At 44.7% G+C, this 27980-nt stretch overlaps 1 protein-coding gene across 4 annotated transcripts in view; it reads right to left on the bottom strand.

The window, feature by feature from the left end:
• ANO1 (anoctamin 1) overlaps positions 1–27980 on the bottom strand; it is a 202908-nt gene that overhangs the window by 58469 nt on the left and 116459 nt on the right. For 2 of the 4 annotated variants that reach the window (XM_077286964.1, XM_077286965.1), the window contains exon 3: positions 6377–6706. In XM_077286964.1, the coding sequence (XP_077143079.1) occupies positions 6377–6706 (330 nt within the window). Of the gene's footprint in view, positions 1–6376; positions 6707–12483; positions 12563–16184; positions 16428–27980 lie in introns of those variants that run through there. The other 2 variants (XM_077286966.1, XM_077286967.1) reach the window with 2 other exon arrangements.

Raw genomic sequence — 27980 nt, 5'->3', positions numbered from 1 at the left:
ACGGGCTTAGCGGGATGACACGCATCATGACCCCTAGACAGAAACACATCTTTAATTGCCTTTTATTTGATCAAGGGAGAACGTCTCAAAAGGTCCCTTTGTAAAGTGAACGGCTAGTAATGGCCACTCTGTAAACACTGGCACAAAAGCCGGGCTCGTCTCCAATAACATGTCCGCCATGTCACCCGAGGGCTTTATACTTCTTACACAGGGTAAATTTCACAGCTAGATTTCATTTGACAGGACAGAGACGTGGATCCTCCGCACCATTGTTCTCAATCCACTTGGTCCACAAAGCAGTATACGTAAAGTCAAGAAGGTGCGAACTGGACCGGATACAGAAATAATTCTGCTCTAACCCCAAGCAATTAATCACCCAAGAGCGAAAGTCTGGAGAATATGGACATAAACTGAAAATGTAGACACACAACAACTAAAAAGCAAACCTGATGGTTACAAGGACCATCGCAGGAGATGGTTTCTCTTGATGGCATTCTGTCAAGTTTCCTTTCTACATAGATGCCCAATGCCAACTGTCCCTATAACGTGCTACGTCCCAGTACATCCCTCTTAGGAGGTTTCCTTCAAAAGGGTGTACGGTAATTAGAAAGTGTGCAGGAAGCCGAGGAATCCTCAATAGACCCGTATGAAGAGTTCAGCACTTTAAAGTATTGATGTAAGTTGGGTCCTTTTACAGTTTTGGAATTTGGAACCAGAAAGTTTAACTTATTATTTGTGGCCAAGGTTTAGTCTTCGGAGACAGGCCTATTAAGCAAAGTTGCATTCTCAACTAGAATTGCCAAGATTGTCTCTCAGACGAAAGAATAAGGAAAACAACAAATGAGTATTAACATTATGCCTAGTGGACTACGATGAAAGCTCGGTTACCACTTGGTTAAGTGCACAGTTATGTTTGTTTTTTTGTAAAGGGAATCTATCTGAAGGTTTTTGCTTACTAACAGTGAAGGATTTATGACCAAGAGATTAACATTACTGGACTAGTCCAGCAACACCTCCTCCTCCGATAGGCAGCTTATGGTCTATAGACTTTGTACACAGAGAGCCTGGTGTGGGCGGGGTTAGCTTTCTCAGCTCTGCTTCATGCTAAATCTAAAAGCTGATTGTGTCAACTGCCGCACCTAGTAAACTAAGTGATGCATCATTGAATTCAGCTTCTCTTTGCCTACATCATGCTGCTCACAGATGAGGCAGCAAAAATCTGGTGACAGATTCCTTTTAAGTAGTAAAAAAACAACAAAAAACAAACAAGTATTCTACTGGAAACCACTGCAAACATTCCTAATTTGGCAGAGTTTTTTTTTAAGGGCATGTACACTTTTTTTTTTTTTGCATAGTTTTTGAAGCAGAAACTGAACAGAACCTCCAAGTTTTTGAGCAGGAATTGGAGCAGTTCCACTGTTTTTTGCTACAAAACCTTAAAAAAACACACACAAACACACATACAGTGTGCTCATACCATAAAGCAGGTTTGCAGTTTTTTCACCCACCAAAAACCTGAAGAAAAAAAGCAAACAAAAACAAAACAAAACACAACATGCTAAAAAAAAACCTGAACATATGAGCAGCATGTGGATTTCTATAAGTAATTTTTGAGGACTTTTAAAAAGGGGTTGTCCACTACTTGATCAACCCCATACTGAATCCCAGGAGTAGAGATGAGCAGATATGTTCGGAAAACAAACGCTGAAACCGAATTTGCCATTTTCTTCCATATTTGTGCCGATTTTATGTTTAACAATCTGTACTCCCATTGATTCCAATGGCGTTCGGCTATGTTCTGTCGAATATTGCAAAATCTGCGATCGTAATACAATCCGAATATTTAAATATTTGCACATCTCTACCCAGGAGCACCATTTCATTATAAAGTGCTGCCATTTCCTCTGTGTCCTACAAGACAACGGTCTGCGATAGGAGTCTCTCCCCTGCCTGCAGTGGGACAAAGTATTTTTAATACCCGTGCTGTCAGGTAAACCTTTTATAGATATTTTGTTTAAAGCACATTGGGCCCGATAATCAAAGAGAAAAGTGGTATAATCAGAATATATTTTTTTTCTGCCCCTGTAAATAGACCAGTACACAAGCACCGATCAACAAAGAATTGGTGTAGTCCGAAACGTGTCACACATTGGAACGTTTTATTATGTCAGTCGATTGCGCTGTGCATCATATTTTAATGGGATTTATCTAGAATAAAGTTTGGGATTTACTGATGTGCTGGATCATTGATGCATATGTTCGTTAAGTTGCATCCAAACCAATGTGAAGGCCATCTCATCCTATGTTGTATAGTCAATCCGCTCTGGTTAATGGGCGAAAATTGGCCCATAAAAATAGCACCATAACACAATGTGATTTTGTGCATGAGCAAATAATATTATTAATATTGCAGCGAGCAGACAAGATTTATTTGGTAGAATTGTCCCAGAACAATGGAATGGTTTCCCCATTGCTCAGTCACTTAAGATGCGTCCCACACACTCTGCACAATGAGCCGAAATCACAGATTGCATAGCTCAGCCATGACTTGGCTTCATTAAGCTTTAATTCCACCTTTGCACTAACAGATGGAGATTACAGGAGTCATGACTGAAGAGAACAATTCAGACCAATGGAAGAAATATATATATATATATATATAATTTCGCTCTGATGGCATGTTCAATTTTTTGTAAGAGGGCAGGCTCTGGAGGACTACAAGCCCAGAGCTTCTCCAGCCACCACGGCGTCCGTGACACTGTATATTACTTCTAAAGTTAGCAAGCTGTAAAAACTCCACATGACTTGGAGAAGTGCAAACATTTGCAAGCGTGCCTGCTGTGTGCCGACCTGCCAGAAAGTAAGAGGAGATGCACCGTGACTTCATGTCTGCCATGACAGATGGGCGTTAGCTAAATTAAAGGGAGAAAACTGTTCAGCTGCAGAATAGACAGGACATTTTATTAGTCTTGGCATGGCCAAAGCTGAGAAAAAAAAAAAAAAAAGTTTAATATTGATTTCAAACTCTACAAGTTGACGTCAACCTATAAAAAAGCCACTTTGTTGGGGTCCTCACGACATTTCCAGTTTCTGTACTTTAGGTATGAATAGAAAAAGGTCAGACTGCAAATGGAAAGAAATTCATCCCATTGATCAAATACAGAAAAGGTAATCTTACAACAAAACATAATGGGCAGAGAGCAAAGAATGGAAAATATGGGGTGACCGGTTTATGGGATTATTGCCAATATCCATGGACGTGATTAATTCCCTATTTGACCACATAGAGAACAGAAGACGTTGAATGCTGTGCGGATTCAATGAGACACATCGTCATATTTCATGTACCATACATGGGTGTACAGACGACCCAGTGTCAGACAATAGATTTCACCTGTAGGGCTTCATTTCCACGGCTGTGATCCTCCATAGAGCATGTAATATAATATTGCATGGACTATGGTTAATCCAAGGTAAACATCTCCACTTCCAATGTTTTCTGGAGAAGACCTTACCTGTGCAAAGACGAGATGCATCCTGTGTAGCCAGGGCCCTGTAGACAGTAGAATCCACAAAAGGTTCTCACAGCTCACCATTATTTCTGGATTGGTTCACTACAGCGGGATACTTTGTAATGCCATCAATACATTTCTCGCTACATAGAATCAGAAATTAAGTAGCCGAATGCTTGGTTGAGTCACAGGAAATGTTACCAGGAGGGCAAGTGTTTGACAAATGACTGAATATTTTCCAAAAAGCTTCAAATCACTGATGAATTCTTTGTGTCAGTACTGGAAAAGATAGGAGCCCATAGCAAAGATCAAGATTAACCTTCAATATCCATGGCTTCTTACCAGCCTGAGAATACCAGCCCCAGCTGTCCTCTTTAGCAAGGCTGGTTGTTAAATATGGGGGGTACCCCTTGCGGTTTAAATATTTAAAAAAAATAAAATAAATTTTAAAAAGTATGGAGACCCCTCTAATCTTGATAACTAGCCTAGCTGAAGCTGAAGGTTGTAACCCGCAGCTGTCAGTGTTGCCTGGCTGGTTATTATTAAAAAAAAAACACACAGGGTAACCCACACCGGATTTTTTATTTAATTTATTGCGCAGGCGGAGGCTGACAAATACTCCCATCAGCCACCACCTGCTCTCACTGTTATCAGTTGAATACAACTCTCATCGTGCTGCGAGCAGGGGAGAATGATGCGAGCGGTCTTCAGCATCCGGCGCCGGGGAACAGCGCTAATTGTACCGCTGCTTTCCAAGCGTCGGTACGTGTCACAGTGATGACACATGGATATCCAGCACGTGTGCGAGACATTTTGCGGCCCGTGCTGCTGTTAAGAAATGGACATGTTAGTATATTTTGCCCACGGACACATGGTCCGTGGAAACACACTGAATTGTGCACGATCCATTCACTTGAATGGGTCTATGTCTGCAAGTGTCTCCGGTATGTGTGAAAACTGCAACCACACGTACCGGACACACTGACATCTGAAAGACTCCTAAGAGAGGGGAGTAAGCTACTGCCAGACTCCTCAGGTGGTGGCTTATTCCAACTGAGTACAAAGGATCAAAGTTCAACCTGCTGGACCCTTTTTTTTTTTACCCTAGAACAGTTTCACACATCCATGCTTTATGGTCCACGTACTGACTGGCTGCAGGTCTCCGACTCCTGACCCAAACTTGACAGCTTCAGACATATATAAGGCTGTATCATTTGGATCAGGAGACCCTTAGCCAGTCCATGCATTGTGGTCTCTACTCAAAACACAGATGTGTGAAACATGCCCGATTATCGGAGAGGAGAGTCAGGTGGCATACACATTAGATGGTTAACCGTTCCTGCAGAATTTAGTAGGTATGGCCGATGTATGGTCACATTTATCATTGCGGTTAATCAGCCTAGTATAATGATCAAAGCCCTACTCACACACAATCTAAGGCTACTTTCACACTAGCGTCGTATGACGAATTGCGTCGTTGCGACGTACCGACGCAAGCAGTGAAACCGCCGCACAATGGGGGCAGCGGATGCTGTTTTTCAACGCATCCGCTGCCCCATTGTGATGTGCGGGGAGGCGGGGGCGGAGTTCCGGCCACGCATGCGCGGTCGGAAAAGACGGTCTCGACGTACCAAAAAACGTTACATACAACGTTTTTTGGTGGCGACGGACCGACGCAACCGTCGCACGACGGTTGCGACGTGTGGCAATGCATCGCACTGCGTCGCTAATGCAAGTCTATGGAGAAAAAACGCATCCTGCAAGCACTTTTGCAGGATGCGTTTTTTCTACAAAACGACGCATAGCGACGTGCAGTGCACGACGCTAGTGTGAAAGTAGCCTAAAGGTACCTTCACACGAAACGACATCGCTAGCAATCCATGACGTTGCAGCGTCCTCGCTAGCGATATCGTTTCGTTTGACACGCAGCAGCGATCAGGATCCTGCTGTGATGTCGCTGGTCGCTGAATAAAGTCCAGAACTTTATTTGGTCGTCCGATCGCCGTGTATCGTTGTGTTTGAAAGCAAAAGCAACGATACCAGCGATGTTTTACACTGGTAACCAGGGTAAACATCGGGTTACCAAGCGCAGGGCCGCGCTTAGTAACCCGATGTTTACCCTGGTTACCAGCGTAAAAGTTAAAAAAACAAACAGTACATGCTCACCTGCGCGTCCCCCAGCCTCTGCTTCCTGACACTTACTGAGCGCCGGCCCTAATGTGAAAGTGAAAGCACAGCGGTGACGTCACCGCTGTGCTGTTAGGGCCGGAGCTCAGTCAGTGTCAGGAAGCGGATGCTGGGGGACGCGCAGGTGAGCATGTACTGTTTGTTTTTTTTACTTTTACGCTGGTAACCAGGGTAAACATCGGGTTACTAAGCGCGGCCCTGCGCTTAGCAACCCGATGTTTACCCTGGTTACCCGGGGGCCTCGGCATCGTTGGTCGCTGGAGAGCGGTCTGTGTGACAGCTCTCCAGCGATCGCTGCAGCGTCGCTTCGTGTGAAGGTACCTTTACAAAGAAGGTGGGTGATGCACAATGTGCACTCTATGATTGAAGCCTACAATCTAGAAACCTGGCACCAAGACTCTGAGACACACCTGGTCAAAAGAAGCTTATCTGCTCTTCATTCTGCCTTATCTGTAGATTTAGGAAGCAGGGAGTGGAGCATTTCTATTAGGTGGGTGTATTGTAACCTTTCTAAATTCCACCAGAAATATCACGATTATAAGACAATACTGAAGGTGTAAATTAGTCACCTCATTGTTGGCTTATTAATCAGAGCATTAAATTAAATCTGTCACAACTGGTCAAACCCTCTGCTTGGTGCCAACGTGTTTAATGTCAGATATAATTATGGATCTTACCGCTTCATCTTTCTCCAGTTCCAGACCAGTCTCCATCAGGTTACCCTCATACTCTTCTCTCCGGAACCTCTTGTCATCTTCATGATAATCTATCTTGGGTTCGGTTTCTGCAAATTCTACGTCACTAATTCCCCCGGGAAGTTGCTGACTGTCTTTACTTCGAGACATGTGCAATGAGTTGCTGTGGAGGGACTTTCTACTTGGCGTTCTGTTACCTGAAGACTTTTTGTAGGTGTAAGCCAAAATATAATCCACTTTCCTCTGGCCATCTCTGAAGCACAGACCATGTTTGCAGGCAGAGTCCTGATCGGCACCCAGAGAGTTCAACAACTGCATAGAAGGAGAAGCAAAAATTAATATGAGAAGGCAGTGGGACAGGTAAAAGTATAACTCTGTAGGCTACTAATGAAAGTTAGGCTAGTGCCACACAATCTATGGTGCAATGGTCTTGGGAGTGGGTACTGGGTTCATGAGGACAGGGTTGGGACTGTACAAGTTCTAGATGTCCCATCCAGATGGTGTGATCTTGGTGGAAAGAGTATGTGTTATGGCCAAACACACCCAGGAGATCCTCCTTGGAGTCTCCAAGACTGGAAAAAAAGGAGAACCAAAGATTTGGTGGAAATAAAATGGTGCACGACCTTAACAAAATATAAGGCTAGGTCAACAATCCATCAATTTACTTATTAATTTTGGTTGCCACAGGTAATATCTTTACTATTAGACTCCTAAATGAGGCAGTTTAGAATTTGTCCACATCACTGGTGAATGTACATGAAAATCAAGTAATTGTCGTTTCCATCGATGGTCTACATGGTGACAATCAGAGGTCTAACTAATGTATGTTTGAGGATTTTACCACAGTGAACTCCCTATTTGAGCAGAGATAAGGGAAATCTAAAAGATGCAGGGTAATTCCAGAACAACGGTATTCGCACAAACTCCACCACACCTTTCGCACAACAAATGTTCTTATCAGTGTTTTATGGCTGGCACATTGCCATATAAATCTTGACATTGAGCAAACAAAAGTTTAATGGGAGTTGCCGATTCCAGTGGATGGACCATCATCCATACCAACACATTCAAGAATCGTTTTCATTCATGCATTTGCAAAAACTTTGGTTTTGAGTAATCAAGTCAGGTCAGTAGTAATTAGGGTGCATTCACATTGACAATTACAGCGAACGAGCATTCCTAGGAGTGTTCTTTTCTCAATAATCTTCAATACAAGCTACCAGTCACCAGACCAATTCTGATCACAGGTAGGAGCAGCAGTAGGTTCTTGGATCACTTGTGTACATATAAAGTGAATTCAAGGGGCATTAGCTGTAGACTAGTCAAGCAAATTCTAGAATCTAAATGGCAGAAAAAGATGGCCAACTCTACAGACTGCTGTCACATAAGCACTTGTTTGGCCAACAGCCATCTCCTTCGTCCACCCATACATATGCTCGCTTGGCTGAGTGTGCATGTATTCTCAAAAGTGAGCGAGAAGTAGGACAGCCAACACTAACTGATCATAGTTTAACTTTTTCAACACTTGTATGGCCAAAATCAGTCAAAATTGGGCGCTTGGCTATCTTATGGTCAGAAACAAAATGGTTTTCCTGAAGAAATTAATGTTTGACCCTGTAAAAAGGCATTGAAGCACAGAGAGATTGCCTTTTAGCCAAGAAATCCATTTTAAAGACGTCTTTTGCCATTTACTAAGGAGCAGTTATCACTTAAAAGGATTTCCCCAGGATTACAAGAAAATAGGCTTCTTTTTTCTTCCAGATACAGCCCCACACCTTTCCACAAGTTGTTTCTTGTATGACAACTCAGCTCCATTGAAGTTAACAGAGTTCAGCAGCAATACCATACACAACCTATGGACAGATGTGCCACTGTATTTTTTTGGAAGAAAGCAACAATTTGCAAATCCTGGACAACCCTTATATGTTTCATGGTGCATAAAATAGATTAAAGTTAAATAAAAACCTAAGGATATTAATCACTTTTTTAAATTTATGAGCTTTATGGAAAAGTGGATTTCACTAGTGGACGGAACTTGATCCCTCTAGTTGGTGGTAAACATTGCTGATCCTCCAGCAGCCTGACATTCTAACCCTCGGTATGCAAGTGAAGACTTCGGTGTTGGACTCAGGCTTCAATGTGCAAAGTTGCATAGATGGCCACAACCTTGGGAAGATCTAAAATGGATAACAGCATTGGTTTTAAGATATGGATAGGTGAATAGAGAATTCGGTTAATGGAAGAAACCATGAGCATGGGAAAACTGCATTAAATGGTACCCATTGAATATTATGGCTTTTTCAAGCATTGTACAGACAGTTGGGTCCATCAGAGAGTGTGATGCTCTCTTTATCCAGTCATTGCTTTAGCTAATTAATGAAAGTCCTAAATCAATGTGGCCAATCTTCAGAATCAAAAAAATAACACCAAGTGTCCATGGGTGGCATCTGGTAGTGCATTGTAGTCTCCTCATAGACTACAACGGCTACCGTGAAGTGTTACAGGACATCTCTGAGAAGATGGTGTGATAACATGAAGAAAAGTTCTGTAATAACGTACAGTATAGTTTTTGGATAACAAACACTTTAATAGACCCGACGGGTGTGGAGGAGTTTCTTGAAGATGTTCTTTTTTCCCCCCAATCCTCTGCAACCCCTTTTATATGGAATCTAATAATAAAAAAAATAAACATTTCCTACTCCTATGGATGAAAGTTATAATTGGAATGTAATATCTGTAATTAAGTGCTAAATGAAGGTACCATGCAGGTCAGAGGGTCCATGAACAACACAAGGACCCCGTGTCACAAGTATTACACATCCAGACACCCCTTATGTCCTCAGACACCGCTATAATATGCCATCTAGACACTATGGGTGTTATATAAGTTAGTACAACCTCAACGGTGGTAGAGTTACAACTACTGTAGCAAACAATAGAGAGTTTATGAAGTTTCGCGACAACTGGATACAACAGGAGAGCCAAGACTGCAGTAGACAGGAAACAAAGTTGATGTAGAGTTGGAGCCTCCATTAGAAATAATATGGCCGCAGATCTTGGCTCAAATGTTAATTATGACATTATGAATAAACTCATCAATTTCCAGCAGATTGATGTTTAAACAAAGTGTGAAAATTGTATACAATGGGGGACGCGAGAGTGACCCCTCTCATGTAGGGAACACAAACCCAACCGTAGTTTACACAAGCATGATATACAACCAGGACGTGGCGAAGGTACAAAGACCGTAAACCCGTACAACGACCGTAAACCCGTACAACCCTCCACGCAGCTCTGACCCCTCTTCTGTTGTCATATAGTCCCGTGCCAACTCACAACTCAGGAGGTAAATGTGTAAAACTAAAGACGTCTCAAGGAGGGCAACATGTCTATAGGAATTCATAGAGCGAATACATTAAAACCAGCCATAAACACAAGGAGACCCATTATGTCTCAGTAATAACGGGCGGCCATGTGCTTCTTATCTGAGCTGTCATTCTGTCTTCCTATTGACTAAGACCCTACATCTTAGGGCCTGCTTCTGGCCCCTGATAAGACACAAGAAACGGAAAATTTCTTAACAAGTGTCAAAAAAAAAAAAAAAAAAAGAACACAAGCTCAAGTTCATACTTTAGGAGGTTTCAAGAGGGGCAAACTAAAAGAAAAAAAAAAAAAACGCTGGAAGAAGTTCTGCGAGTGTAGATCTGCGAGCTTTTGAGAACACTTACTCCTTTGCTTTTGATAACCATCTCAAACTTAAGGTTTCCAATAGTCTTAATGAAGGTGCTTAATAAAGTTCTTAAAAGATATGCTGTAAATGTCGGATGGATGCAGGTCCCAAATTTGGGACCCATACTCATCTCAAGAAAGGTACCTAAAAGGCTTCTCCGTTCATATTGGTGAAAGATGGGGACTATTTCCCGAGACGGATATTTACGTGGATATGACATCAATGTTTGAAATGGGAAAATCACTTTAAGGGCTGTCCCACACGTCCAGATAATTCCGGTACCGGAAAAAATTGGTACCGGAGTTATCCGTGTCCGTGTGCCCGTGAGCTCACGTAGGCCATACGTGCGGCCCGTGTGCCGAGTGGGTACCACACGGAGCGTGTGGTACCCACGCGTGTGGTACACTGCATCGTGCTGAAGCCGCGATTCATATCTTCTGTGCAGCAGTGTTTGCTGCATAGAAGATATGAATAATAGTGTTTAAAAGAAAGATCTATGTGTCCGCCGCCCTCCCACCCCCTGTGCGCCCCCCCGCTTTTCTGAAAATACTCACCCGCTTCCCTCGTTGGCTGTCGATGCTTCCTGGTCTGATCGCGCCTTCTACTGTATGCGGTCACGTGGGGCCGCTCATTTACAGTCATGAATAGGCGGCTCCACCCCTATGGGAGGTGGAGCCACCTATTCATGACTCTAATCGGCGGCCCCACGTGACCGCATACAGTAGAAGGGGCGGCCAGCACAGAACACTGCGAGGGAGGCGGGTGAGTATTTTCAGAACAGCGGGGGGGCGCACAGGGGGTGGGAGGGCAGCGGACACATAGATCTTTCTTTTAAACAATATTATTCATATCTTCTATGCAGCAAACGCTGCTGCAGAGAAGATATGAATGGCGGCTTCAGCACCATGTGGGGGGACAGCGCTTACTGTAGCGCTGTCTCCTGCACGCCACATGGACTGCACACGGAGAAGGTCCGTGTGTGGTCCGTGTTTTACATGCACCCATTGACTTTAATGGGTCCGTGTAATATGTGCGCTCCCACGACACTGACATGTCTCCGTGTTTGGCACACGGAGACACGGTCCGCAAAAAATCAATGACATCTGCACAGATGCATTGATTTTAATGGGTCTACGTGTGTCAGTGGCTCCGGTACGTGAGGAAACTGTCACCTCAAATACCGGAGCCACTGACTTGTGAAACCGGCCTAAGGGACATTATATACCGTTAGGTCTACCGTTTCTATTGCATACAAGAGCATATGATACCTGTAGTGTATACCCTTGTGGTGATGGCGTCTGCCGACTTCCTGGCCATACACAGTCAGGAACGTTCGGCTGAGCCACATCTTCCCCTCTGTTCTCCACAATGGAGCCACTGCCAGAATCACCTAGCCATGGCTCATCTCCCAAAAGGACAAAATTACAGAATTCCAACCGCCAGATCCTTACACAGATTATCGCAGGACAGTCAGGAGGCCCCATATGGTTGGTGGGTTCGGCTAACTTATCTAATGTGTATGGGTGCCATTGAGGGTGCCCACCATAGATTGATGGTGTGTAATCTAGAACATACACCAACAAAAGGTGTAGTGAAAATGAAATGGTGACTTCCGTACAATTACCACCAGGCTTATATACCTGTCCAAAAGCTGCCCCCTTGATGTGAGGGCAGGACCTGACGTTTTCTCCCAATTTATACCCCCTTTTGCCTATAAAAGCTGCATCGCTGGCTAATGGTGCCCATACTCTCCAAACAGACATGAGCAAATGCTCGAGGGTGCAAGTGTATTCAATGGGGAGAGAGGAATAGGCTACTGCCCGACAGCCCTGTGTTTTGTAAGAAATCCAGCATGTCTGATCCTTCTGATATCAGCGGTAAGGCACGAATGCCCATACCCATTAGACTTTGATGTAATGTTTACTGGCAACTTAAAAAAAACCACAAAGTCACAAGAAAAAGGGTCTATCATATAACAAGACTCCCCAAAATATAGTCACACCAGGTGCAAAAAAAAAATGCATTACACCTGCACATTACCAAAACAGAATGGTCAAATATTTTAATACATGGCCCCTTTAGCTTTTTCCATCGTGGTGGACCACAAGTTCCAGAATGACTTCTGTGCTTTAGCTCCAGAATACGTAGAGATCTCTGTGTCACACAAGCTCAGTCTACCTGTATCTAATAGAAACTGTCCATCAGCGGCTGACCTGAGAAACAAAGTACCAGACTTGGACTGATATCAGTCACAGTACAGAAAAAGAAAAAAAAAAAAAAAAAAAAACACACAACACACACCACAACAAAAAAAGGCAAAGTAAAAAAAGTAAATGAAAGCGAACTCCAGAATACTCACATTTTGTGATACCATTGACATGTAGGGCGACTGCTCCTTATTCGCCTCCTTATGACTCTTGGACATGCAGAGAAATGAGTCTAGGAAACTTAACCAGGGCGAGATCAGTCAGAGGTGGGTGGGCTCCAGCGTCACCCAACACCTCTCATAAACTCAAACTGTTTACACCTACTAGAGACAAGTCATGTAGATAGTCACACAACACAAAGTGTGCACTGTGCAGGCACACAGCTCCGCCTGGAGATGAAATCAGCCTAAAAACACACATTTACAGGATCTCCACCCTGGGGGACAGTTTTCAGGTCAAGCACTGCCATCTACTGCACTCACCGGCCAGTGGCCCCGCAGGGTGGTATAAACGTGCGCTCATTGCCATAAATCTTACCCGAGCCTCCAAATTACTAATTTCCAATTATAAGGGGTTTTTTTTTACCCTGGAAAAACTTACGGTAAGTCTTTAGTTTTGACAAAGTGATAGCACTCTCTCTCTTATCCAGGCTCAGACTGACCCACCACAGAGCAGGTGGTCCCGGTACCAGGAATGGACCCCCAGTCCCTTAACATGAGCAGCGCTTGGCACATAGTGGCAGCATCTCAGCCAACTTTTACCTCAATATAACGAACTAGGAATTTTTCTTTAACCCCTTCCTGAAACAATTACATTTTTTCCTTGCCTTTTTGAAAGTCATAACTTAATTTTCCATCCAAACGCAACCACCATGTGGCTGAAAACTGTGCTGACACACTTGCAATTAAATCGGATGAATTCAATACAATTAAAATTCGGATTGCATTCAGACCAATGTTATTCTATCACTGTGTGTTCATCTGCCATTTATTTTCTTGCTCGGGGTGGGGTGGGAGAATTACACAGCACTGGGACCATGTGAGTGCTGTCCGATTTTTATACACCCATTTCCTTTGAAAAGCTGGCAATTCATCTGCTGCATACAGTAAAATCACAGCATGACCCGACATAATAGATAGATACAAAGATGTCAGGCACATTAATTATTAGTACAGTGCTTGTGTAGTTTACTGTACATGTATTTTATTACTTACTAAATTATTTTCTGAAAAAAACAAAATCAAATCTATGTTGTGGTGTCCCCCAACATTTTATTAACCAGCAGAGGGAAAGCGGACAGCTGGGGCTGATGTTTATAGCCTGGGATGGGGGGAAATACCCATGGAGCTTCCCAGGCTCTTACTATTAGCTCACAGCTGTATACCCGGCTATTAAAATGGGTGACACCCCCCCCCAAAAAAAAAAAAAAAGACGTAGGGTTCCCGTTAATTATTAACCAGTAAAGCCATGCAGACGGCTGCAAACTGATATTACGGTAATAGTCTAGGAAGGGGTCATGGATATTGGCCCCTCCCAGACTAAAATCCATCAGCTCTCAGTTGCCCCAGAAAAGGAACATCAATAAGATTAGCCTTGCACTTCTCACTTGCCCTAGTGCAGTGGTAAGTGGGGTGATAGTTGCTAGGGAAGGGGGTTGAGGTCAACTTTGTATTGTCAGGTGACATCAAGCCCAGATGTTAGTAATGGAGAGGTGTCTATAAGACGCCATTATTCACATTATAGTGAAATATATATATATATTTTCCTTTAATTGAAATAATGACAGACTCCTTTTATTAATCTACATTTACCAAAAGCAAATACTCACTTCACACGCCTAATCCACTGAAGCCAACGTCTCCTGTAACAGAATGAAAATAATAAACAACCATATTCCTCACATGTCCGCCGAGGAGATAATCCATTTGTCCAGTGATGCGTCTAGCTCAGCTACATCTCGATGGCATGTTGCATGATGCGACTGTACAGCCTGTCATCCAGCAGAGACCCTGAACTGCGCATGCTTGTTCAGCGCCTCACGGAGAACTTCTTTTACCTCACTGTCATCAACACGAGCATGAGAAAGTTCCCACGCTCGCGGAGCTGTCAGGTCCTGGGACTTCACAGCCAATGAACTCAGTTCAACTCGCTGGCATCAGCGCAAGCACCTTTAGAACTTTTCCCATGGCGCTGACGTAATTGAATTGAACCGAGTTCATCGGCTGTGAACTCCCAGGACCTTTCTGACAACACCGTGAGAAGTTTCTCACGCTTGTGGTAACTTCAGTGAGGTAAAAGGAGTTCACCGTGAGGCGCGGCACAAACATGCACAGCTTAGTGTCTGCTGGATGACAGGATGTACAGCCGCATCATGCAACAATGCAGCCTGCTATCTAGATGTTGCAGAGTAGACGCGTTGCGGGGACAAATGGATCATGATCACCACGTCGGGGACCGATCAGGATGATGTTGCTTTCCTTTTTTTTTTTGTTTTTACTGCTGAACGGTGGGAGTGATGGTCTTCTCTCAATCTCATACTAATGACCAATCCTGAGAATAGGTTAAAAATATATGACTGCATGCATGTTCTATCCATTAAAGTCTATGGGACTATTCAGATATAAGGGTTTTTTTTGGCAGACAATGTTCACAAAAGAATCTCGGAGCTGTCTAGTCAATTCTGATCTAAGACTCCATACATGTCTATAGGTCTGAAAAAAAAAAAATAATAATAATAATCACTGACAGCGCACATTGCAATTCATGCACAGTTTTTTTTTTTTTTGGTTTTTTTTCACATCGGAAGGCTGTGTTCACACCCAGTATAAAATATATATATATTTATTTTTTTAATGCAAATAAGCTATATTATACAATACCAGCAAAGGCTATTAGAGTTCACAAATCTCATGCACACACTTGGGTTTTTTGCTGACTGAATTTGAGAACTACAACCTTTTGGAAATCTGTATTCTGTGAATTCTTTCAGCATTTTTGCAGTGTTTCCTTTTCACAGCCATAACAAGCAATGAAACAGTATAAAAATACAGCAAAACAGGTTTTGCGGCATTTTTTTTTTTTTGGGGGGGGGGGGTATAAAACTAACTTTATTAAACATATGCTATGGACAAATCACATTTATTCTGCAGCATAAAATAAAAGCCAGCCTTAGGCTATGTTCACACTTTGCGGTTTTTGCTGTGGATCCGCAGCGGATTTGACGCTGCGGATCCGCAGCAATTTTCCATGCAGGGTACAGTACAATGTTACCCTATGGAAAACAAAAACCGCTGTGCCCACATTGCGGAAAATCCCTTTAAAAACCGCGCGGATTTGCTGCGGAAAAAAAGAAGGAGCATGTCACTTCTTTCTGCAGATTCCGAAGCGGTTTTCAACATGCACCAATAGGAAAGTGCTGTTGAAAACACGCAGGAAAATCCGCAGTGAAAACCTCAGCGGTTTTTGCACTGCGGTTTTTCCAAATCCGCTGCGGAAAAGTCCGCAGCAAAACCTGCAAAGTGTGAACAAGCCCTTAGAGTCGCCTCTCATGCACATGCTTCAGATTTTACTGCAAAAAATTCTGCAACAGAAAAAAAACAACAATTCTTTTTATCTGGATAGGGTTAGTTCAGTTAATGGGACAATTGCAGAAAGTTCTGCAATAAAATCTGCAGCGTGTGAACTCAGCCTAATGAATTATCCCAATCACAAAGCATGCCCATGTAATGCTCAAAGTGGGTCATGAAGGGGGAATGTGGCATCTGACCGGCCCCAAGTCAGCATTGCTATATCTTACTATATATATACTGCATATAGAGACGGGCTGAACATCAGCGACAATGTGAACACTTACCTGTGTTAATCCAGTCTGTTTGGGCAGATCTATACCTTTAGGAGGCAGCAGCACTGGAGACTCATATACACAGAGGTCAGCAGCCTCTATAGAGACCATGGTCATTTGCTCCTTGGATAAAATTCGTTTAGCACTTACTCACCCAAGACAATAAACTGCACCTGCAAATAAATGTGACTCCACCTGGCAGAGCGCACCACATTCATCTAATGGGCTGCTAAACTTCCTAGTTAGCTCAATCATGAACCCTATAGCTCTAGGGCTGTATTTAGCACAATATGCAGTAAAAAAAAAGTCTTTTATTTTGCAGCAATTTTGCCCAAATCAGAGTAATAAGGTGTAAATGCAGATTTGCTCTTCCTTACATCATGGGACTGTAAGGCTCAGTTCACACTTGTCTTGTGGTTTCTGTTTATAAAGGAAGTCCTGGTGCAGTGCTGGATACAACATATCAAAGATATCAACATATAACAAGATTTGGTGGGTTTCGTCTTGGTGTCGGTCATTATGAGTGGAGTTTGCATTGGCACAGAGCCCCACAAACTGGCCCAAACACAATCTATGGACTTTATGTTCGCACTTAAAGGAGAAGGAACACTAAGAGGATGATCCAAGGATGGATTTCTGATTTATGAAAAGGTGAGTTTGAATCTATTACATCAGTAGGTAAACATCATTGAATAATGATTATATAACTGTAAACTCACTTTTTGATGTGACGGTTATAGGGTCATGTAAAAATGAGGGGTCCTAAAGGGAGCAGATAACCTGGTGGGCCCCTAGGGATTTGCCAATAGAATAAAAAAAAAAAAAATAAATAAATATGCTGCATGCAAATTTATATTATAATTAATCAGTACAATTCTGTTTATAGGAAGTGGCGGGCAGGTCATTGTCTCTACTGGATGTGGGGCGCCGGGTCTTTGTCTTTAGAGGAAGTGAGGGTGGGTATTCATTTTTCTACAGGAAGTGGGGGGCAGGTCTTTTTTATCTCGCTACATGAAGTTGGGGGCGGGTCTTTTTGTCTACAGGAAATGGAGGTGGGTCTTTGTCTCTCTACAGGAAGTAGGGGTGGATCTTTGCCTCTCTACCGAAAGTTGAGGCGGGACTTTGTCTCAATACAAGAAGTGGGGTCGGGACTTTGCCTTTCTACAGGAAGTAGAGGTGGGTTTTTGCATCAGTACATGAAGTGGAGGTGGGTTTTTGCCTTTCTACAATAAGTGAGGGCAGGTCTTTGCCACTCTACAGTAAGTAGGGGTGGGTCTTTGTCTCTCTACTTGAAGTGAGGGTGGGTTTTGCTTTTCTACATGAAATGGGGGTGAGTAGTTGTCTCTACAGGAAGTAGCGTCCAGTCTTTGCCTCCCTACAGGAAGTACAGGGCGGGTCTTTGTCTCTCTATAGGAAGTGGGGGTGGGTTTTTACCTCTCTACATGAAGTGGGGGTGGGTCTTTGTCTTTTGACCTCTTATCTGTCAGACATCATGCAGATATGAAAGAGAGGTGGGCTCTTAGTTCATAGCAGAGATACCATTGGACAAAATTAGGAGCAATACCTGCTGGGAGCTGAGGGAAACAAAATTCCAGCTCCTATAGTACGGGCAGAATGCCGACAAAAAGAAAACAACCCATTCTGAAAGAATGGATGTCAAGTTACAGAGCATGAGAATCAGGATAGCACCTGGATGTTTTATACTGGTATAAGTGCTAAAAGAAGTTTTAACTTTTAGCTGATTTTCTACAGGTTCTGTGTAATAGTACAAAATGTTCCACTGAGGATGAATGTAACCATAAACATTCTCCTTACGCTAGATCACAAAGGGCGATGACATTAACCTTTTTACAACTCTAGACCACCAGGGAGGTTATGACTATGCGTCTGTTTTGATATATGAGATGTGATTTACAAGTATGGCGGATGAAGCGGTCCACATGTTGTTTATGCACAGGGGCCCTCAGTTGTCTGTATCTGTCCCTGGCAGGACCTGTCCTAAGTTTTGGCTCATGGAGGGGATCCAGGTTCTGCTACCCCATATTCACAAGTATGATGACCACGGGTTGTCTCCCACTTTTCCTGGAAAACCAAGCTGCAAAATGGAATTTATTCCAGTTGTATGACGCTGAGTCAATACTTATGGGCAAGCAGTGAGACAGGGTAGTCAGGTGGTCTGAGGTTAGATACAAGGAGGGCTCGTAATACAAAAGGGTAAGGCTACTTTCACACTTGCATCACCCCCTCCTCCCCGGGACTTTAGAATGGGCAGCGGATGCGTTGAAAAACTGCATCCGCTGCACACGTTGTGCCGAATTTTCACAACGTCCGTCGGTACATCGCGCCGACGCTTAGCGACGGCCGCGTACCGACGCAAGTGTGAAAGAAGCCTAAGACAAAAGCATGGTCAGGCAACAGTTCGAGGTCAAATGCCAGGAGGGTACTTCAAGACCAGGGGGTAAGACAAACGTATAGTCAAATGCCAAGTCTGGGGTCAGATACCTGAAGTCAGAGAATGTGAAAAGCAGAAGGGATAATCCACACAAATAGTCACAACAAATCCAAGGTGATCAAGAAATCAGACACAGGGCAAGAACACCCCCTTTAACTTATGCAAAGTTGCAACTGACATTGGACTCCAGACAGCAACCCAGCTAAATAGCTTGCAAATAATGAAAGACGGGAGGAATCTAGGGAAACGCCTACAGGCTAGACCAGATTGAGCAGCAAGGCTGTCGATCAAAATGCTGACAGCTCACCACACTTCAGAGCTGTCACTCATGATGTCTCTAGACCACAGTTGGATATGAAACGGTGACAATTTGGTTGACAACCACTGTGCTACTTGTCATGGTGGCCACATTGGTTGTTGCCAACAATTTTAAAGAAAAAGATCTAAGACTGCATTCACACATCGTTTTTTTTGCCGTCAGGCTCAATCCGGCAAATTCTGAAAAAAATGGATCCTGCAAAACTTGCCGCCGGATCCGTTTTGTTCTCATAGACTTGTATTAGCGACAGATTGCGACAGATGGTCTCACGTTTCATCCGTTTTTTGCCGGATCCATCGAAAATTGGTTTTCTGGCGGCCGGAAAAAAAACGACATAGTAAAGTTTTTGTGTCCTTAGAAAAAACGGACAGTGACGGTTTGCTGCATTGGAACCCTATGGCGCCGGATCCATCAAATAATATAATAATAATAATAATAATAATAATAATAATTTTTATTTATATGCAGCGCCCCAGAGACCTGGTCGTTGCAGTAACATCGCTCCGCCGCTAAGGGGAGTGATGGTATGTCTGATGGCACTGAAGGAGTTCACCTGACCAGGTATCACAGGCACCAATACACTTCATAGTCTAGCCTCCAGGGGGAGCAAAGGGCACTATGCATTAGGCCACTCCTCACAATCTGGTAAAACTGAGGGTTAGATAGAAAGTTAGACAGAAAGCTGACTGGGTTGGAACCTGTGGCAGAGGGTGTTGCAGGGGAAGATTCAGGGGGGTCCCTGTCAGGGGTGGGATCCTGACAGAGGCCTAGCGAACAGAAAGAACGTTACGGGACCGCGCCTGCACTTCATCGCGGCGGTACCCCAAGAAAGGACAAGAAGCGAGGTTTAATGTGAAGAGTGAGAAACGAGATCAACGCAACAAGGAGAAAACACCAGTAGGAGTCGTGCTGTAAGACCGAGGCAACATCCTACTGAGGCGTGTAGCCGGTGGCCGGAAACGCCGAGGAAGTACTGGCTCCAAGCCTTACTTCAAACCAACGGCAGGACAGTCAGTTATAGGTGGGCTGTCTCACCTAAATCACCTAAGCAGACATAGGGGGCAACAGTGGGAGAGGGGCGACTCTAGGGTCCCGGAAGAACTCCAGGCCTACCCGTCATACGGGTGCGTCCTAGCCATATCATCTGGGGGACGGAGAAGAACATCAGAATCAGTTGTGAGGGAACATCAGAAACAGACACAACAGTTGTGAGGACTATCCCGCGGTGCTCAGCAGGGAAGGACTACAACACACAAGCGCTAGAAGGAAGGCACAGATTTCCACCTGCAAAGGGAACTCTGGAGGTGCCATCGGACCGGCCGGTCTCAGACAGCCCTGTTAACCGTACTCTGGATTGAGGATCCTGAGGCCTTCAGTAAAGAGGTAAAGAGACTGCAACCATGTGTCCTCGTTATTCATCGCACCCTGCACCACACATTTCACTCTCAACTTTTACTGGACGCCCCTTAGCAGGGTCACGGACCGGGTCTAGCCACCGTGACAATCCCAGAACCGAGACAGAGAGGCCCGGTACCGGGTACCCCTCAGCCCTGCGACAGTGCGCCAACATATTCAGCAGCGCTTTACAAATTATAGAGGGGACTTGTACAGACAATAGACATTACAGCATAACAGAAATCACAGTTCAAAATAGATACCAGGAGGAATTCGGGCCCTGCTCACAAGCTTACAAACTATGAGGAAAAGGGGAGACACGAGAGGTGGATGGTAACAATTGCTTTAATTATTTGGACCAGCCATAGTGTAAGGCTCGGGTGTTCATGTAAAGCTGCATGAACCAGTTAACTGCCTAAGTGTGTAGCAGTACAGACACAGAGTGCTATTAACTGCATAAAGTGTATGAGAACATGATGCGAGGAACCACACAGGCATAGTTAGGTTAATGCGTTGAGGCGGTAGGTCAATCTGAACAAATCAGTTTTTAGGGCACGCTTAAAACTGTGGGGATTAATCGTATTAACCTGGGTAGTGCATTCCAAAGAATCGGCGCAGCACGTGTAAAGTCTTGGAGACGGGAGTGGGAGGTTCTGATTATTGAGGATGCTAACCTGAGGTCATTAGCGGAGCGGAGGGCACGGGTAGGGTGGTAGACTGAGACCAGAGAGGAGATGTAGGGTGGTGCTGAGCCATGGAGTGCTTTGTGGATGAGGGTAGTAGTTCTGTACTGGATTCTGGAGTGGATGGGTAGCCAGTGTAATGACTGGCACAAGGTAGAGGCATCGGTGTAACGGTTGGTGAGGAATATGATCCTGGCTGCAGCATTCAGGACAGATTGGAGCGGGGAGAGTTTGGTAAGAGGGAGGCCGATTAGTAGAGAGTTACAATAGTCCAGACGAGAATGAATAAGTGAAACAGTAAGAGTTTTTGCAGAGTCAAAAGTAAGAAAAGGGCGAATTCTAGAAATGTTTTTGAGATGCAGATAAGAAGAGCGAGCCAGTGATCGGATGTGGGGGGTGAATGAAAGCTCGGAATCAAGGATGACCCCAAGGCAGCGGGCATGTTGCTTTGGAGTAATGGTGGAACCGCACACGGAGATGGCAATGTCAGGCAAAGGTAGGTTAGTAGAGGGAGAGAACACGAGGAGTTCAGTTTTTGACAGGTTCAGTTTCAGATAGAGGGAGGACATGATGTTAGAGACAGCGGTAAGACAATCTCTGGTGTTTTCTAAAAAGGTCGGCGTGATAACAGGAGAAGAGGTGTATAATTGGGTGTCGTCAGCATAGAGATGGTATTGGAAACCAAATCTACTGATTGTTTGTCCAATAGGGGCAGTATACAAAGAAAAGAGGAGGGGGCCTAGGACTGATCCTTGAGGAACCCCAACAATAAGGGGAAGGTGAGAGGAGGAGGAACCAGCAAAACATACAGTGAAGGATCGGTCAGAGAGATAGGAGGAGAACCAGGAGAGAACGGTGTCCTTGAGGCCGATGGAGCGGAGCATAGTGAGGAGGAGCTGATGATCCACAGTATCGAATGCTGCGGAGAGATCCAAGAGAATTAGCATGGAGTAATGACCATTAGATTTAGCTGTTAGTAGGTCATTAGAGACTTTAGTGAGGGTAGTTTCAGTAGAGTGTAAAGAGCGGAAGCCAGATTGAAGAGGGTTGAGAAGAAAGTTATCTGAGAGATAGCGGGTAAGACGGGAGTGGACCAGGCGTTCCAGGAGTTTGGAGACGAAGGGAAGGTTAGAGACAGGTCTATAATTAGCGGCACAGTTTTGGTCGAGGGAGGTTTTTTTAAGTAATGGATGTATGAAGGCATGCTTAAATGAGGAGGGAAAAATACCGGAAGTGAGAGAAAGGTAGAAAGGTTGAATATTTTTGTTAGGTGAGAGGTGACAGCCGGGGAAAGGGACTGGAGGAGGTGTGACGGAATGGGGTCACTGGTGCAAGTGGTCGGGTGAGAAGATGCAAGGAGCCTGATTACTTCTTCTTCTGTAACTGGTTCAAAGGCAGAGAGTGAACTAGATGCAGTGGGGGAGGGAGGACAGTGCATGGTATGAAGAGATTGGGAGATGATTTCCTGCCGAATATGGTCAATTTTTTCTTTGAAGTAATTGGCCAGATTGTCAGCGTGGAGATCCGTGGTTGGGGCCTGCTCTCTTGGGTTGAGTAGGGAATGGAAAGTGTCACGTTTAGGCGTTTAGGGTTATTTGACAGTGAGGTGATGAGGGTGTTGAAATAGGTTTGATTGGAGAGGTGAAGGGCAGAGTTGTATGTTTTAAGAATGAACTTATAATGGATGAAATCTTCGGGTAGATTAGATTTTCTCCACAGACGTTCGGCGCACCTGGAGCACCGCTGCAGGAAACGTGTTTGCAGCGTGTGCCACGGTTGTCGCCGTCTGTGCTGAGTTGTTCTATGTATAGAAGGTGCAGCTTCATCCAGGGCACTTTGCAGAGTTTCATTGTAATGCTTCAGAGCAGAATCAGGACATGAGATGGAGGAGATTGGGGCCAATGAGGACTGCAAGTTCTTCATAAGTTTCTGGGTGTTAATGGCCTGTATGTTTCTATAAGTGTGGAAAGTGGGGGTGACCTGAGCGGGATGGCAGTTCTTGATAGAGAATGAAAGAAGGTTGTGGTCAGAGAGCGGGAGAGGGGAGTTTGTGAAATCATCCACTGAGCAAAGCCGGGAGCAGACCAAGTCAAGGGAGTTTCCATCTTCATGCGTTGGAGAGTTAGTATGCTGCGAGAGGCCAAAAGAGGAGGTTAGAGATAAAAGGTGAGAAGCAGATGGGGAGAGGGGAGAAGCAATGGGGATGTTGAAATCACCCATGATAAGGGTGGGGGTGTCACAGGAGAGAAAGTGTGGAAGCCAGGTGGCAAAGTGATCCAGGAACTGATGAGAGGGGCCGGGAGGATGATACACCACCGCTACTCGCATGGAGAAGGGGACGTAGGGTCTAACAGCATGGACCTCAAAGGAAGGGAATACAAGTGAGGGTACTTGGGGGATAACTTGGAAGGTACATTTGGGTGAAAGGAGCAGACCAACGCCTCCACCTGCTCTGTTGTCTGATCTTGGGGTATGAGAAAAGTGTAGTCCACCATATGAAAGAGCAGCAGCAGCGGTGGTGTCTGACTGCTGGATCCAGGTTTCAGTAAGAGCCAGGAGATTGAGAGAGTTAGAAATTAAAAAGTCATGACTGAAGGAGAGTTTATTACACACAGAGCGAGAATTCCAAAGGGCACAATTGAAAGAGACAGAAGGCATGCATGGAATATTAATAAGGTTAGAGGGGTTTCTGGGTGTAGCAATTGGGAGGTTTGACTGGTTATAACATGGGGGGCCGGGGTTTGGAGAGATGTCTCCAGCAACTAGGAGAAGGAGGATAGAAAGAGTGAGCAGATGGTTAAGTGATTTGTGAGAGCGTCTCTTGTGTTGGATGGTGGGACTGAATGGATCTGTACTGTTAAGCAATGTGAACAGAGCATGAGTGCTATACATAGGAGAGGCAAGATCAGAGGGGCCGATATGGATGGAGTGTAAAGAGTTTATGCAAGGGCGGTGAATGTGAGTGAATGCAGCAGTCAGAATATAGATTATACAAATACATATGGTGAGTATTTGTTCTGTTCCAAATGAATAGTGAATAGATTTAGATTGTCTTACCTGTCTCCTGCCCTGTCTAACTGCCATGTTATAACTCCTGAGTACTTAGAAAAAAAAGTACTTTGAATAAATGTACACGAATAATAGTGCACAAATGCTCCCCTGCACGAATGCATCCCCAAAGTATGAAGGAATGAAGGAATCCGGCGATGGATTCCGTTTATTTTTAACTGAGCATGCTCCGATTTTTGGGGGGATCCAATTAGCTGGATCAGCTAGTTGGATGCGTCGAAAAAACGGATCCGTCGCATCAGTTTTTCACAATCTGCGATGGATCCGTTTTATTTCAAAATTTGACGGATTGTGCCTGACGGCAAAAAACTGATGTGTGTGAGTCGCCCACCAGGGCTGTGAGGTACTCGGGTCCGGTGCTCAAAGGGGATGTCTCGGTGGCTGCGACCCGGTCCGTGGCTCTGGGCGCCCAATTAAAGGGAATGTCTTTAAGGAGTTTAATAAAGTTTGTTCGTGAAGCCACCTGTGGTATTCGGTCAGTAGGGACCGACGCTGCTTAAGGGGTCCTCTGGGGTGATGGTATGGCAGCTAGATGGCACAACTTCCCACAGGTGAAGTAGGTCCCCAGGGCTCCCAGTGTAGTGCACTGATGGTGTGGTGGATTGTATGGCAAAGAATGAGGACATAGGTTTGCAGTCTTTATCTGGTTTACTGATGGTAGCAGTCCTCAGTCCAGGGTACCAAGTGCAGGGGTAGCTGTGGTCCGGCCGGCTTGGAGGCAATAGGGGACACCTCTCCCAGGTGAGGTCCGTAAGCCTTTCCCACTTGCGCTATACTAGTTGGCGAGGTCCCTGCTGCTTGAAGCTTGCTGGCAAAGTCCCCTCTCTCCAGTCCTAAGACAGTTGTCTGTATGATAGGCAGTGTGAGCCGTTTTATAGGGCTGTCTATCATGACCCGGGCTCTAAGGTTACTGCTTCACCTCAGACTTGGTGTGGGCAATTAACATACAGTCCTATGCTCTCCGGTTCTGCCGTGCGTCCTGGAGAACTACACGACCTCGGGCTCCCGGTGCCTGGTTTCTACGCTCTGGCTCTGAGGGTGTCCGTCCGCTGTTCCCCTCTGAGCCTCTTCCTCCACTGTGCTCCTTTTCTCTAAGCTCCTCCACTATTCAACCCTTAGGCTTCTTTCACACTTGCGTCAGTATGGGTCCGTCGCTAAGTGTCAGTGCGACGTACCGACGCACGTTGTGAAAATTTGGCACGACGTGGGCAGCGGATGCAGTTTTTCAACGCATCTGCTGCCCATTCTAAAGTCAGGGGAGGAGGGGGCGGAGTTCTGGCCGCGCATGCGCTGTAGGAAATGGCGGACACGACGTATGAAAAAACGTTCCCTTGAACGCTTTTTCGTGCCGACGGTCCGCCAAAAAACGAAGCATCCAGGGCACGACGGACGCGACGTATGGCCATACATCGCAATCCGTCGGCAATACAAGTCTATGGGCAAAAAACGCATCCTGCGGGCACATTTGCAGGATCCGTTTTTTTTCCCAAAACGACGCATTGCAACGGATTCCAAATGACGCAAGTGTGAAAGAAGCCTTACTTGGTCATGAGAATCCTCCTTGCCTCCAAGCATGATATCGCCTTCCCCGAAGGGAAGGCAACACCACTGCAGCAACCGGCTACCTGGGGTGTTACATGTGAAAGTAGCCTAAGTAATGACCGCATAGATCTTGTGAGTGTCCACCATTGGGAATTTTTTTTTTTTCTAAAATGCATGTATTTGGGGCTAAAAATTATATTTGCAATTGGGTTTCATTACAAAATGTTCACCATTGTGGCATGTGTCTGTAAATAAGTTGACAGGAGGAGCTCAGAAAAAGACAAGAGTCACAAACTCTCCAGTCCTACAATATGAATGAGCTCACTGATGGATTCTCAGTTCATTTATTTTGCAGCCGGCACTGCACATTTTTTTGTCTCAAATACATGCATTTAATTAAAAAACTAACAAACAAAAAAAACCAGTCCCCATAGGGAGACAACCCCTTAGAAGATTTCTATTTTTCTTGCTCCGTAAATGGATGGCCTTGTCACTATGTCTCTACTGAATGGAATTTGTTTTTCTCTGCGGGTAAATTGTCACAGTCCTGAGACTCAGGCGACATGGCGTCATGTCTGAATGCACGTCTTTCAAGCGGGACGCTCGGTTTGTGTTGACGTTCTCAGTTGTTAGAAAGTCAGTGGGATTACGTGAGACATATTTTGTTTTTTAGCTGTAGGTTTGCACTCAATAATCTCTTTTGCAGGCGACGTCACTTAGGTCTTGTGAGGTCGTCTCTAGAAACCTTAAAGTGATAAATGTATGATCTCTGGTGGTCCCGCCACTAGGACTAATCACAAGAGTGGAGGTCCCAAAGTCGGCTGTGCGATCGTAGAACTAGTGAGCATGTGCAAATTCTGCTCCATTAGTTGCCTAAACTCCACAGTGCAAATGAAGCATTACTGAGCATGTGCGACCACTGCCCCATTAAAGGGGTTGTCCCACCAAAAATATTTAGTACTCAAGAGGACATGTCTATAGAAGCGTATTTGTAAAATACATCTAGAACCATAGTGTGCAGTGTGGTGTATACATTATACCTGTGATAGCGACCCCTGACGTGTGTACGATGGCTGGAGTGTACGTCCACTTTCAGTGGTGGATGCACATGCTCTGTAGCTTCTTTGCTTTGTCCCTCCTCTACATGCAGTGTAGTGATCCGAAGAGGGCAATACTAGGGGATAATGAGAGGAGAAAAGCAACATGTGTGGTGCAGCTGTAATGGGTCAATACGAGGTGGATACATAGATGGAGAGATGAAGGAGAGAGATAGATGAGAGATAAATATGAGGGGGATGGATATGAGGTAAACATAAGGAACGTGGATGGATATGAGGGAGAGAAGAATGACATGAGGTAAATATTAGGGACATTAATATATATGAGGGAGACGGATGGATATGAGATAACTATGAGGGATGTGGATGGATATGAGGTAAATATAAGGAACGTGGATGGATATGAGGGAGAGAATGATATTAGGTAAATATTAGGGACATTAATGAATATGAGGTAAAAATGAGGGAGACGGATGATATGAGGTAAATATGAGCGATGTGGATGGATATGAGGTAAAAATGAGGGATGTGGATGGATATAAGGTAAAAATGAGCGATGTGGATGGATATGAGGTAAAGATGAGCGATGTGGATGGATATGAGGTAAAAATGAGCAATGTGGATGGATATGAGGTAAATATGAGGGATGTGGATGGATATGAGGCAGTAACGTAGCTACTGGGGGGCAGAGGGGGGCCTCGCCCGGGGCCCCATCCCATGAAGGGGCCCACCCAAAGCTACAGCTGCGTCTGTCCTCAGGCAGCACTGAGGAGACCAGTGCCCATTGCCTGCTCCTCTATCTTCCTTCCTGAGATGCTGCACACTGACTAGCAGAGTGGCAGAGTCTCTGCAGTTTGCAGCAGGAGCTGAGCTGATAAGTTTTTGACCTGCTCTTATGTCAGACCTGCACTGGATAGCTCTGGCTTTCTGTGTGCTCTGGTTCATGCACGCTGGAGCTCCCCTGGGTCCTAATGGCCACATTATTATTATTATTATTTATTATTATTATAGCGCCATTTATTCCATGGTGCTTTATATGTGAGGAGGGTTATACATAGTAAAAACAAGTACAATAATCATGAACAACACAAGTCACAGCTGGTACAGGAGGAGAGAGGACCCTGCCCGCGAGGGCTCACAATCTACAAGGGATGGGTGAGGATACAGTAGGTGAGGGTAGAGCTGGTCGTTACATTTACCTCAGACACTGCCTGGTCATGTCTGACCTCATCTCATGCTCTGCACCTGCAGCACTTGAATCAGAAATTGCAGGTGCCATTCATAAACTAC

This window comes from Ranitomeya variabilis, chromosome 2 (assembly GCF_051348905.1).
Source record: "Ranitomeya variabilis isolate aRanVar5 chromosome 2, aRanVar5.hap1, whole genome shotgun sequence".
Lineage (NCBI taxonomy): Eukaryota > Metazoa > Chordata > Amphibia > Anura > Dendrobatidae > Ranitomeya > Ranitomeya variabilis.
The sequence above is the reverse complement of the archived record's forward strand: the minus strand, read 5'-3'. Positions and strand labels throughout refer to the sequence as shown.